The sequence below is a fragment of the Diabrotica virgifera genome, chromosome 1, assembly GCF_917563875.1.
Source record: "Diabrotica virgifera virgifera chromosome 1, PGI_DIABVI_V3a".
In the NCBI taxonomy this organism is placed as follows: domain Eukaryota; kingdom Metazoa; phylum Arthropoda; class Insecta; order Coleoptera; family Chrysomelidae; genus Diabrotica; species Diabrotica virgifera.
The window spans coordinates 189,395,668-189,408,627 of record NC_065443.1 but is presented as its reverse complement, the minus strand read 5'-3'; the positions used below and the strand labels follow the sequence as shown (position 1 = coordinate 189,408,627).

The following is a 12,960-nucleotide window of genomic DNA, read 5'->3' as shown; positions in this document are numbered from 1 at the left end:
CTAATACGTACCATTCTGCCTATGTAAACAGTTAAACGTGGCTAAGAACAAGTAAACTAAATATTTGGGGTATAAACATTTTTGCAAAAACTTAGCATGTAGTAAAAACAACAAGAGAATTGAAAAATGTCAACTCTTTTGACAAATAACCAGATGCGGACGTTAGAATCTTTATTATTTAAAAAATGCAAAACTATAATTTTATGCGCCTCAATGAGAGGAAAAATAGGATATTACCTCCGAATTCTATCCTCCTGCATGGATTTTAATGAAATTTTGGGAATAGCCTTTACTTATCTCCCAATTCAAAGTCTACCCTATGCCGATGTGCGCTTTAATCTTGGGGGTGGTTCCCACCCCTTCTCGGGGGCGAAAAATTTTTTGGTCAAAATAACCACGTAAATGGCTAAAGAACCTAAGCAAAAATTGCTCTATAATTTTTTTTTGAAAACTTAATACTTTTTGAGTTAATCGTGGTTGAAAATTTGCCATTTTCATTGAAAAATATCACCTTTTCGGACGGTTTTTTGCGAATACCTTAAAAATTATGCATCTAACGAAAAAAACTATATAAAACATTTTTATAGCTTATCAAAAATTAGACAGATTTGTTTCTTCATAAATCTCCTAGTTATAATACAAAAAGAGATATGGTAGGTGAAAAGAGATTTTTTTTGGTGCATGCTTAAATCAGTGTTCAACTTAAAATAACAGGGAAATGGTCGATTTTAGGGGTATAATGCTACAAATACGTTTTGTGGTGGTTGAAAATACCTTTAAAATGAGTACTGTTAAATATGTCGATTAAATTCAAACTAAGTAAGATATGGTGCAAAAAAAATTGATGACTAATGTATTTTAAGGAAAAATGAGAAGTATATTTAACTCCTCATCCACCAGAATTTAGATTCATCGTTTTCTTTCTACAATACTTTTTAGTATAGAGTTATTTCTATGTTCAAAAAGTTGGACGGGTTTAAAATGAATGGTTTTTGAAAAAAAATAAGATTAAATTATAGAGCGCATTTTTAGCTTTTCTTAAAAATCTTTATTTTTCTCCATGTAGCTTGAAAATGATAAAGAGATACAGTAATGAAAGAAAAAACAAAAGTATTATCTGAAAAAACCCTACATTATTGTACTGTATCTTTTATTCGTATCTCTTATCATTTTCGATTTATATGGAGAAAAAGGAAGATTTAATTTTTTTTAAATGCGCTCTATAATTTGATCTTATTTTTTTTAACCCGTTTATTTTAAACCCATCCAACTTTTTGAACATAGAAATAACACTATAATAAAAGGTATCGGCATTTGTAGCATTATACCCCTGAAATCGATCATTTCTCTGTTATTTTAAGTTGAACACACTGATTTGAGCAGGCACAAAAAAATCTCTTTTCACCTACCATATCTCTTTTTGTATTATAACTAGAAAATTTATGAAGAAACGAATCTGGTTTATTTTTCATAAGCTATAAAAATATTTTATAGTTTTTTTCGTTAGATGCATAATTTTTAAGGTATTCGCGAAAATCCGTCCGGGAAGGTGACATTTTTCAAAGAAAATGGCAAATTTTCAACCACGAATAACTCAAAAAATTTTCAAAAAAAAATATAGAACAGTTTTTGCCTAGAATTAGGTTCTCTAGCCATTTCTGTGGTTATTTTGACCAAAAAATTTTCCGGTCCCGAGAAGGAGTGGGAACCACGCCCAAGATAAAAGCGCACATCGACATAGGGTAGACTTTGAATTAGGAGATAAGTAGAGGCTATTCCCAAAATTTCATTAAAATCCATGCAGTAGGAGGGAATTTGGAGCCAAATACCCTCACTGACTGCACTATTAGTATTTATTTAATCTATTTATTCAATCAGCTAGGGGGTGGATAGTTTGAAAGATTTGAAATTATCGATTTTTTTATTATTTTAAACGAAAGTACTTAAAGCAGATAACTTCAAGAACACGAATATTTGAAAGCTAGAATTTAACTTAACTCAAAAGTGCATACATACTAAACTTATGTAATTATATAAATTATGTTAATTATACTGTCTAATTTTGGGTTTATTAATGATTTGGCTGATTAATGAGATATTAATATTGGTTTTTATTTTTAGCAAAACAGAAAATGCTAGAGACGGCGAGTATAGCAGGAGGAGCAACTATAGCTGTGTTTTCTGTAGTGATATTGTGTATTGTAGTATATCTACACTACAAACGTCGCGCTAAAGCGATTAGTACTAGTACAGACTGTATAGATAGTAGAACAATTACTGTGAGTACGCCAACGTTTGGTACTCGATGGCGAACAAATCCTCAACAGTCTTCGACAAATCTTCCTTTTCGAATACAAGATAGGGGAGATATGAAGCAACAAGGTAGTAAAGTCGAGTTACAACAAGTGACGACTTTACTTCCTACGTCAAATAAACCATAATGTGTTAGTGTATAGCTAGCAATAAGGCTTGTCGATTTTAAACCCATAGTTACTATTTTCTGCAGATGTATAGTTTTATATATTCGTAGAAACTAGCATACTCTAATTTATATAATTTATTAAAACCGAACTATATTAACAATTAATGTTTTGTCTTACAGTTGTATATTTTTATAAACTTTTCAGAATACGCTCAAAAATAATATTGTAAGCGCCATCATCCTAGCTTGTTTTAATGTATGTTAAGCCAATTTAAGACCATTTAGAAGAGTAACTATTTCGCTTGTCTTTACGGATTAAAACTAATTGAATCTAATCTCTTTCTCTTAAAATAATCATTTATGACATCATGCTAGTTTTTCTACGGTGGAGTGTTTTCTCCTTCGTAGTATGCAGAATTAAAACTAAATACAATTTATAATTATTAACCTTCTACTACTTTTCCCGAATATCATAAAACAACTGTAAGGCTGGACTAAAAAATTATAAGCTGACTTTTTAAAGATCCAGTGTCTTCGCTTTTTAAAATTGACATCGATATCAACTTTATAGTTCAGATCTGTAAATTAGAGAATGCGAGTAATCAATATGTGAATCCAATTTATACAGTGTATAAAACATTTTTGTTAAAAAAGTAAATAGCACTTTGTTATATGCAGCTTAACTAAAATAACTTTATTTTATTTTTCAATGTAAATATGCACGTGCAGCTTTTTGTTCTGCAAGTTGTAAAAGTCAATATTTTAGCACCAAATTATACGAAATAAAACAATGTTTGATATTTTAACATTACCAGTTTTATTATTTTGTTTTCTTTTGTAGTAGGACTGTAACCTATTAATTTTACAAAAATGGTTATCAATTTACTTGTATAATTATCTAACAACAAGAGAAGATATTCAAGACACCCTCTTATTCAACAGATTCGCTATTTTTTGTGTTCATTTTGTACTTGGTTATTTCTAATAACCACTAAATCCCTTTGAACAAACCAAGCAAAAAGTTATTGTATTTAACTTTTATCGATATTAACACTTAAAATAACTAATCAAGAGATATTCATATTTGTGTAATTTTCAGAGATCCCATATGATTGTTAATAAACGTCGGCTCCCCACTCTTAAACACTGTCCTTGCGTTTGATGTTTTAAATTTTATTTAGCTATTATATAAACATCGTTACTTATCTTACTTTTTATTAGTGATATTTTTTATATATATTTTTACGTTTGTTGTTCCTTCTACTCTCTCTATTTCATCTTTCTTGAACTTTTTTGGACTTCTCAGAGCATCGCTCGTATACTTTCTATCATTTTGCTACAGCGAAACTTGAACTTGATATAAAATACAGAATATAACGTATGCATGCAGTCATTAAATATGTTAGTTATTTAGTTTATTCTATCAAAAAATTTTTTAGACAAAATCATTAAAAGGTATATTTATTAAAATTACCTAAAAAGGGCTACATCACAAAAGCAGAACTAGTTTTCGATCTGATTACAGATCATCATCAGTGCTGACATGCTAAGCCACCAAAATTGAAAATATTTGGGTAAAACCCGTTAAATATAAAAAGTCATGGAAACATTGACTATAATTATTATAATAAACATGGATGTATTAAATATCACATGATTAGGGCCCGGGTACCATTTAACCCTCACTTGAGTTGAATTCGTTCTTCACATTTTGAACGGTCGTTGTCAACATGTGAAGACAACGTTGAGTTGCCAACGACCGTTCAAAATGTGAAGAACTAATTCAAGTCAAGTGAGGGTCAAATGGTACCCGGGGCCTAAACATGTGATATTTAATACATCCATGTTTATTATAATAGTTATAGTCAATGTTTCCATGACTTTTTATGTTTAAAGGGTTTTTATTCAAATATTTTCAATTGTGGTGGAGTAGCATGTCAGCACTGATGATGATCTGTAATCAGATCGAAAACAGTTCTGCTTTTGTGATGTAGCCCTTTTTAGGGAACATTAATAAATACACCTTTTATAAAGGATTTTATTTAAAAAAATTGTGATATATGGTATACAGCCAGCTACAGGAAAACCTTTTTTCTTGTGAATTTGATATAATAGAGTCGCGGCAATAAACACAAGCAAAAGACATCCTTAAGAAGTGCTGATTATTTTGCTGAAAGCACACAAATGAGCTACAGTCGTTTCAAAATAAATATCTCCTTTAGTATGTCAATTTTACTGTTGAGTTTTTCCTGCTGAGCAGGTAAACTCAATATTGAGTATTTTAAAGCCACGGCATATTTATTATCCATATATGTATCTAGTTTCTTTCAGTGGTACACATATTGCTAAAAAATATGTCAGATAATATCCAAACCATGTTTTTTTTGAGAATAATCCTTAAAAAAGTCTTCAAGAAGAAAAATTATTTTCCCTTTTTATATTCTCTAGGTGGCTTGTAGCATCATCTCCACATCTAAAATAGGTTTTGCTAAAAAATATGTAATTTGACTACCATTTTTAGATAGGTTGTAATACTACTACCCTAGTACTAAAGCGACTAAATGATGTCTGATCTATTAGTTAAATCTTGTATAATCAGATATCTTTTAAGCCATAAAAATTATACATTAACAACCTAGTGCTAGCTATGACAATATTAGTCTCGTAGTAAGCAAATAACTGATTGGAAGACAGTGTTATGTGTATAGCAAGTCTGATATATATGAGTCTGAACTAAGTTATGTAAGTTATTCAAGATTGTAAATATATACCTCCTAGGAGGTATTTTAGTAGAAGCAATTGTATAAATTCAATAAACTGTGCGGATTGAATGATTTTAAATTTTCATTTACTAATATTAAAAGTGACTCTTTGATCCAAAGCCGTACAACTTTATTTATTAAAGTGTTCTTTTTTATTCTTGCTTATGTATATATTATATATTAATATAATACGTAGGCATACATACACAATTCATTAATTTATGTTTTTCCTACGTTTTATCAAAAACAAACAGCAAACAAATAAAATTTTCGTTGTCTGTATTCTAAGCAAATTTAGTCGAAAGTATATTCCGTTTGCTAACAATAAAGCGGCGTATCCGTTTCGTGAGGCTGCCGTGCACGGCTTGGCTCAAGAGGCAAACTTGGCATTTGCCTCGCATCCTCATGATTTTATTTTAAATCAACTTGTGCCCCGCGCGGAACTTCAAGCCATCTCGTTCAACCATACAAGTAGCTCTGTAGTTAATTTAATTAATTATGGATGTATCACGCGCTGCTGTTACTTTTATTCTAATTCAGAATCTTTTAAAAAACAAAAATCGTAAAAATAGCAACTTTTTACTTTCATAAGTTGAATTACGGCAATTGTCACTATCCATGATTATTTAAAGCAAAATTTTTTATTTAGTCTTCTATTTCTCTCACTTTATTTAGTCAGTGTTGTTGACGTTCGGTTTTTCCATAATTCCTGAATTTTGTTTTGGTACCGTGCAGGTATTTTACTTGGCGAGACGTTACCAAAGTAAAATTTAAAAAAATTGGAAAAACCGAACGTCAACACCAGTTTGCATCCAAATCTCAAATACAAGTGAGAGTAAGACTGGTTGTGCTGTAGACTAAACTTATCCAGACCTTCTCGCGGAAGTAACACCAAACATCCTTTGCCGCGGTTGAAAAGACCGATAAAATTTGGGGCAACGACAACGAACATGCCGTGCGCAGCAGCCTCGCGCAGCAGCCTCGCGCAATGTATACGCCGCTAAATGTATAGAGATGTTTGTACAATGTTTACCGTATAGTTTTAAAAAGGGGCAAGTTTTCGGTGAAATATTGTTCTTCCGTTAGTAGCTTTGAAAATACAGACTCAAATATACTTATTATAAGCAATTAGCCTAATTTTGGTCCTTCAAACAGTCAACTGTTAGACACACACTTTAACCCAATATGGATTCAAACCGCTAAGATAAGAGGTAGGTAAGTGAGAAAAGTGAGGAGATTGTAACACTCTTTGCGATGTGTTTCCATACAACTACACATTCTAAGTATAAGGTGCTTTACCTTCTGGATACTCACTAGTGTGTAACGTTGCCAAGAAATACATTTATGATCTTAAGCCAAACGTGAGAACTCTAAAAATGATCAAAACATTTTATTCAATATAAAATATTGAACAATAAAATCACAACAAATATAACAAAATTGTTACTATTTAACGAATCTCTTCGGACATTTTATGACGGTGCCATTTTATGTATAGGTACTAATATACCTAAAGGATCGTTTAAACACAGCGATAAATCAAACAACTTATCAAGGTCAATCGAGTTGTTGCAACTTATCATTGTGTGTAAACGGTGCATCGCACAACTTATCAAAGTTGGAGTTGGGTTGAAGGTGGTATCGCATTGAATCGCAGCGTCTAAACAGCGTTTCAACTTGTCATCACAACTAGTTGCTGTGACTTGTCGTTGTGTTTAAACGACGCTTTAAACGAACGTATCATAATTTTCGAGAATCTTTGTTCACGCATAAACAAAAACTGGCATGTGGCTTTATTTAACTTTTGCATTTCTGACAACAAGAACTATTCCCTTTGCCTTCAAAAAGAAATTAGTTATGTATGTATGGCTCTTGATTAGTTTGTCACTTTTTTAAATTATACTACATTCCCGGATGTATTTGTTGATTCAAACCTTGCTACCCCTTCGTTATTGTTAACTTGTTATTATTTTTCAAATCAGTCAGTCGGCAAGTGTCCTTAAAAAAGTACAAAAGTTCTTATTTTATAATATTGAAACCTAAAAGTAGAATTGTTTTAATTTCTACTAAATAAACGTATTGTCGATAGATATTTTCTGTTTGTATAAATGTAGATATGAGATAAATATATCCCAATAATAAATGTCGTTGGCATTTACCGATTATTGGCAATAATTATGTACTTTAGTAATTTAAATATTTATAAGCACTTGGTTCCTAATTTGAAAATCTGAAGTAAATATTAATTTAAGTATTTTTTAAATTTTTCGGGCATGAAATAAACACAAATTGAAAATGCGCTTGAAAACTGCATCTCGTAGTATATTTATAAGCACGAGAAATTTTTCAAAAACCATTTCCCGATCCTTAAAAATGTCGTTTACTAGATTCCTACTTGGATTTATTAATATTAGTTACTGTTATGTATCTGTGACACAACAGAATGCACCTTTATTTTTGTTTTGTTTGTTCCGTTTTGTTGTAATTATTCAAATTAATTGAAAGTGAACTAACTCATATTACGGTTCCATGACATTTCAACCATCTCGTAACGCGACGGTTCGTAACGGCGACAGTTCGTAACTATACATATTCGTAACGGTACAATTCGTCACGCCGACATTTTAATTTTTTTAGCAAATTTAATATTGCATGTAGTAAAAAATGCATTTTCCATAGATTCCTATACTAAAAGTAATGGTACTGTTTTTTAAGACCACTTCTTTTTATATATATTTCACACATATTTTTGTATATAATGTATTCTTGTTAATATGAAAACTAAGGAATTAAAAAAAATTATCTTTAATTATCTTTTAAACTTTTAAAACTAAGTGTGAAAATTGATAAAACAAATAAAAACAGTTTAATAATAATGTATTTACTATAACAATTAATACAATTTACTTTACTATTAGATTATATTAATTTTAAGACAATTTTAAAAATTTATTTTTCTACGAAATATGAAAGGTGTTGAAAATGTTTATCCTGATGCTGGTTCGTTAAATTGATAAACGTAATTTCAATTGTATTTGTAATAAAAGTTAGTTTCGACGTTAACAAAAATAAACAGAATAATTAAATTTTGACGTTACGAATATGTAGAGTTACGAACTGTCGCCGTTACCATATGTGTGGTTACGAACTATCGCGCTACGAGATGTCTGGCCACGTAATATTACACATTCCTATTCTGGGGCTAGTTTCCAAATAAAAAACTTTCGTTAAAAAGCTCAATGTAACACATTCTCCTTTTTTTAGTTGTTTAAAATGTTTCTTATATTACCAATTTTTTCCATAATAAATAGTTGAATCTGATAAAATGATAAATTTTCAAAATGAACACTCCTTATGTATATATAAAACCGGTTGTGACATAAATGGATCCAATTGACGCTTATATTAGTATGTACATCAGGTCTTCTTTTATCAAAATAATAGTTTTTTGTATTATTTTAAAAGATATATTTACTCGATACTAAAGTGACTAACATCTTTTGAGTCTATTTATTTTTAAATCACCCAAGTATTCCTAAATATATTTATTTTTCCGATTTTCTAGATGTTTGATGCTTTGGTATAGAGTCAATATTCATTTGCCAGTTTGTAACATGTAAAATAGTTGTGCTCCAAACCAAAGCATTCGCATTTTTATGCAACGCAAGTAGAATAAAAAAAGGTTTATATATTATTGTCAATATGTTGAAACATTTTCTTAATTATTGTTAACGTATATGTATTTAAGTAAAGGAAATAGCCAATGATAGTTATGTCATCCAGAACATAGATTGATTGACCACCATCTCCCACTGACCATATGTTTTAGATCAAATTGTGTCTGGTTAACACTACTTATATAGTACTCTGTAGAAAACTTTTCCACGAAGTAGCTTATAATATCATTATAAAATTTCTTTGTATCAAGCGAGAATCAGAAAAGGATTTCACACAATTTATATATTTATATTTAGGCCGGAAATTTTGAAAAGATGCTGTAAAAATGATGATTGGTAACGTGTCTCTTTCAAAATAGTTTATCTACTGTTCCAATCTTAGATAAAGTTATACGAAATTATTAATTCGAGCTGCACTTAACAATTACTTTTTGACTTCTTACTGCACCCATGATAATATTTTTCTTCCCGTACTGCTTTTAATTATCATTCCATGGATTAGTTTGAAGAAATTTGTTCTTGTTCCACATAATACTGACGCTTTTTACTTCAATCGGTAGTAAGAATTAATGTCTCATTTTTTGTTATTTGCTATTTAATTTGTCTATATCGTTATTTATTAATGATTCCTACTTCGTCTATTGCTCAATAGGTATTAACAAAAAATTATTGTTTGAATCTATTTATAACTTCAGAGGTTAGCGCGATTAAGGACTTGTTCATGCCTACTCAAATGTGTACATTATATCAAATAATTTCCTCTAATTTATTTATAACACAGAACGGATGACTTTTGTCATATGTATATAATATCAATTTCTGTAGCAATAAATTACGTAAAAGAAATCTAATTGTTATCATCAATTCTGTATAAACTATAAACCCATGTTAACATATTTTGTATTGTGTAAATTTTAGTCGATTAATAAGATTTTCACATGCGTTGCATATGATGTATACTGTCAGACTCAAAGTATTAATATGATTAATATATTAATAGTTTCTTTTGTAATTTTCTATACTTCACCAAGTATAGTTTTTTTATTTGGCGTCTTTTTGTTTCTGTTCAGAAAATTTATATATAATTTTCATGAACAAATGTTAGAATACTTATTTGTTTAATATTTTCACATATGTAATAATTTAAAATAAAAATATAATAAAATAATTACACTTAATACACTTTTTATTATCCTTATTAATTCGTATTAAAGCAGTAGGTATATTATCACGGAAGATGTAAAAAATTATATAGAAGATGGAAAACATAATACGTTATAAAATAAAAAAAGATGAAACTAGTGGAGGTGGGAAATTATCGGTATAAACCAATAAATTTACATATCGTTACAATATTTTGCACCTTTATACATTAACTTAAGAACTAGTTGACTTCAGTCATAATTATAGGTATGACGACGAAAAACATTTTATTTTAATACCCCATGTTAGATAAAGTCGTTGAATAAATTTAGACAGATAGTAAAAAAACTGTATTTGTCGTAAGAGATAAGAAAAAAATTATTTAGGTAAAAGTTAGGGCACAGATAGGATCATAATTTAAAAATATTTTCAAATATACAGGGCCACCCGTATTGACAGGGTGACACAAACTTTTTTTTTTAATGGAACAGGTTTTTTTAAATGGAACATCCTGTACATTTTTACATTTTTGGATTCTCCTCGATGTCTTCTTTCATAAAATGTGAGTTTTATAATATACGAGGTAGTTTAAAATACAATTACGTTTTTTTGTTAATTTCGTAGCAACATTCACACACTGTGGAATTGTAGTGATTTAACATCAAAATTTCTATTTATGTTCAAACAAATTTTAATATAGTCTACTATTGTTAAACATGGGTTGGTCGAAACTCGGAATGAGTATATTTTCTGTGGTTTCTTAAATGGAACACCCAGTATTTTAATTGTATAAGATCGGATCAGCTTTACCTTCGATCGCCGATAGTGAAACATCACCGAATTAAAGATGAAACTTTATTTCTCTAACAACACACTATACCCGGGAGCCCTCAAATTTCTACTGATTAACGGAGCTTTACTGCGCGACTGGTTTGACGGTTAAACTGATAATCATCTATGAGACTACATATTGTCTCCAGGAGGTGACTCGAATTAATCTAAATGTATCTTTTTCTCGGTGGCAATAGTATTGGGGTCAGAGCCCACGCGACTAACGAACAAAGGTTTTTATTTAGTCATTAAAATAATGTGCCATAGCCGCAATTATTGTTTATGATTTGTAATAATCAAACTAAATTAACAGGTCACATCTGTAATTATACAATAACAAATTGTATTAGTGTGATATACGGGGTGATAAAAAGATTGTTTAATATTGGATATGAAAATTGAATGTTTGAGATTAAACATTAGTATTGTAATAAAATGATATTTTAGGGTACATTTTTATTTCTTAAGCATTCCCAATACCTAAGTGCTTTAATTTGTGAGTTATTCATGATTATTTAAGCCAAACATTAATTATAACAAAAATTACGTGAAATTTTATTAGGTGGTCGTGAAAATATTCAATGAAAAATAATTTTTGGAAAAGAATACATATTAATCTTAGGCCGTTCCTTTATTTTTCAATATTGTTGATATATCAAAATACCTACGTAGCTAAGCTTGTTGGTGCGTAAAATATTAATAAAACAAACAATATTCTATCTAGTTGGCTATGACACTAAACTTAATTTAAACATTTGACATTATACTATGTTTTTAGTTCCAGTTGCTTTGTTTGTTGCCATTACTAATATGAACTTTTCTAATGAGGAACTGATGAATACTTTTTTGTGCTAGGAGAATACAACAAGAATGTGCTACTAGCAATAAGAATTTACCATCAGCAATTCCTGATCGATGACAATCAAGAAGAGAAACTTTTGAAAGTTTACTAGAACAGTTTCAACGGACTGAATACAAACATTTTTGAACACATTTTCGACGTTATACTATTTTTATATTTCCAGTTGCTTTGTTACCATTACTAATATGAATTTTTCTAATGAGCAACTGATTAAAATGGTTTTTGTGCTAGGAGAGTGATTATTAATTGGGTTAAAACTTTGAGAATTTCACGTTTTATTGTTACAAATTTAAAATATAAGCGATACAATATATGTAAAAGAAATAATGTCTTTTCATCGGTAGCTCAGAGGCGGCTTTACCTATTGTGCAGGGTGTGCGGTGCACACGGGCGCCAGGATACTGGGGGCGCCGAGCGCCAAAGAGCGGACCCTTTATTTTGTTTCAACATAAAATATGCTTTAAAACGATACCTCATAGATAAAAAAGATGATTTTTATTTAAATATTTTTAACAGATTTGGGTAGGTTGTTCCAACGCCGTGAATACGATAGGTTGTCTTTTTAGTTTTGCATATAACCGTTTAGAGGGCGACACCAATAAAACTTTCCGGCACAAACGTAACCTCAATCTTTTGGTGACATAAATCGAGAGTTTCATGGCGATACAGCAAGTCGTGTAGATACAGTGAATTTTGAAAATTAGCAAGTGGGTCGAAAAATAGATCTTAGCGGAAAACATTTTCGAGCAATAATTTTTTACAATTTTTGGAGAAGATGTATCACAACAGCAATGTCACGCTGAAATGGTTTGGGAATGAAGCATCACACCAGTCAACTATTTTCCGCTTGTATTGCGAATTTCAACGTGGTCGCTACAGTCTCAGCGACGAATCCAGACCAGGTCCACCCAAAACATCAGTTACACAGCAAAACGTTGATGCGATTCGTCAGCTAATTAAGGATGACCGCCTTGTAACATACCAAGAGATAGAGGCATCTTTGGGCATTTCAAAGACCTCGATCCAAAAGATCCTACCTGAAAAACCTGGGTGTTAGGAAGTTGGTTTGTCGTTGGATCCCTCATTTGCTTCCAGAAGAGCAAAAAGCGGTTCGCGTCAATTTGTGTCGAAAAACATTGGAACGGTTCAACAAAGAAAGCTCAAAAAACGTTTATAGTATTGTTAGTGGCGATGAATCTTTGATTTACTCCTACCAACCGGAAAATAAACGGCAATCCGCTGTGTGGGTGTTTCACGATGAGG

General features: G+C 30.5%; 1 protein-coding gene across 2 annotated transcripts in view; it reads left to right on the top strand.

The window, feature by feature from the left end:
• LOC114329229 (uncharacterized) overlaps positions 1-10,039 on the top strand; it is a 1,335,969-nt gene extending 1,325,930 nt beyond the window's left edge. For both annotated transcript variants that reach the window (XM_050641873.1, XM_028278274.2), the window contains one exon: positions 2,122-10,039. In XM_050641873.1, coding sequence (XP_050497830.1) covers positions 2,122-2,441 — 320 coding nt within the window. In that variant the 3' untranslated portion in view covers positions 2,442-10,039. The remainder of the gene's footprint in view (positions 1-2,121) is intronic.
• Positions 10,040-12,960: the final 2,921 nt, after the last annotated feature.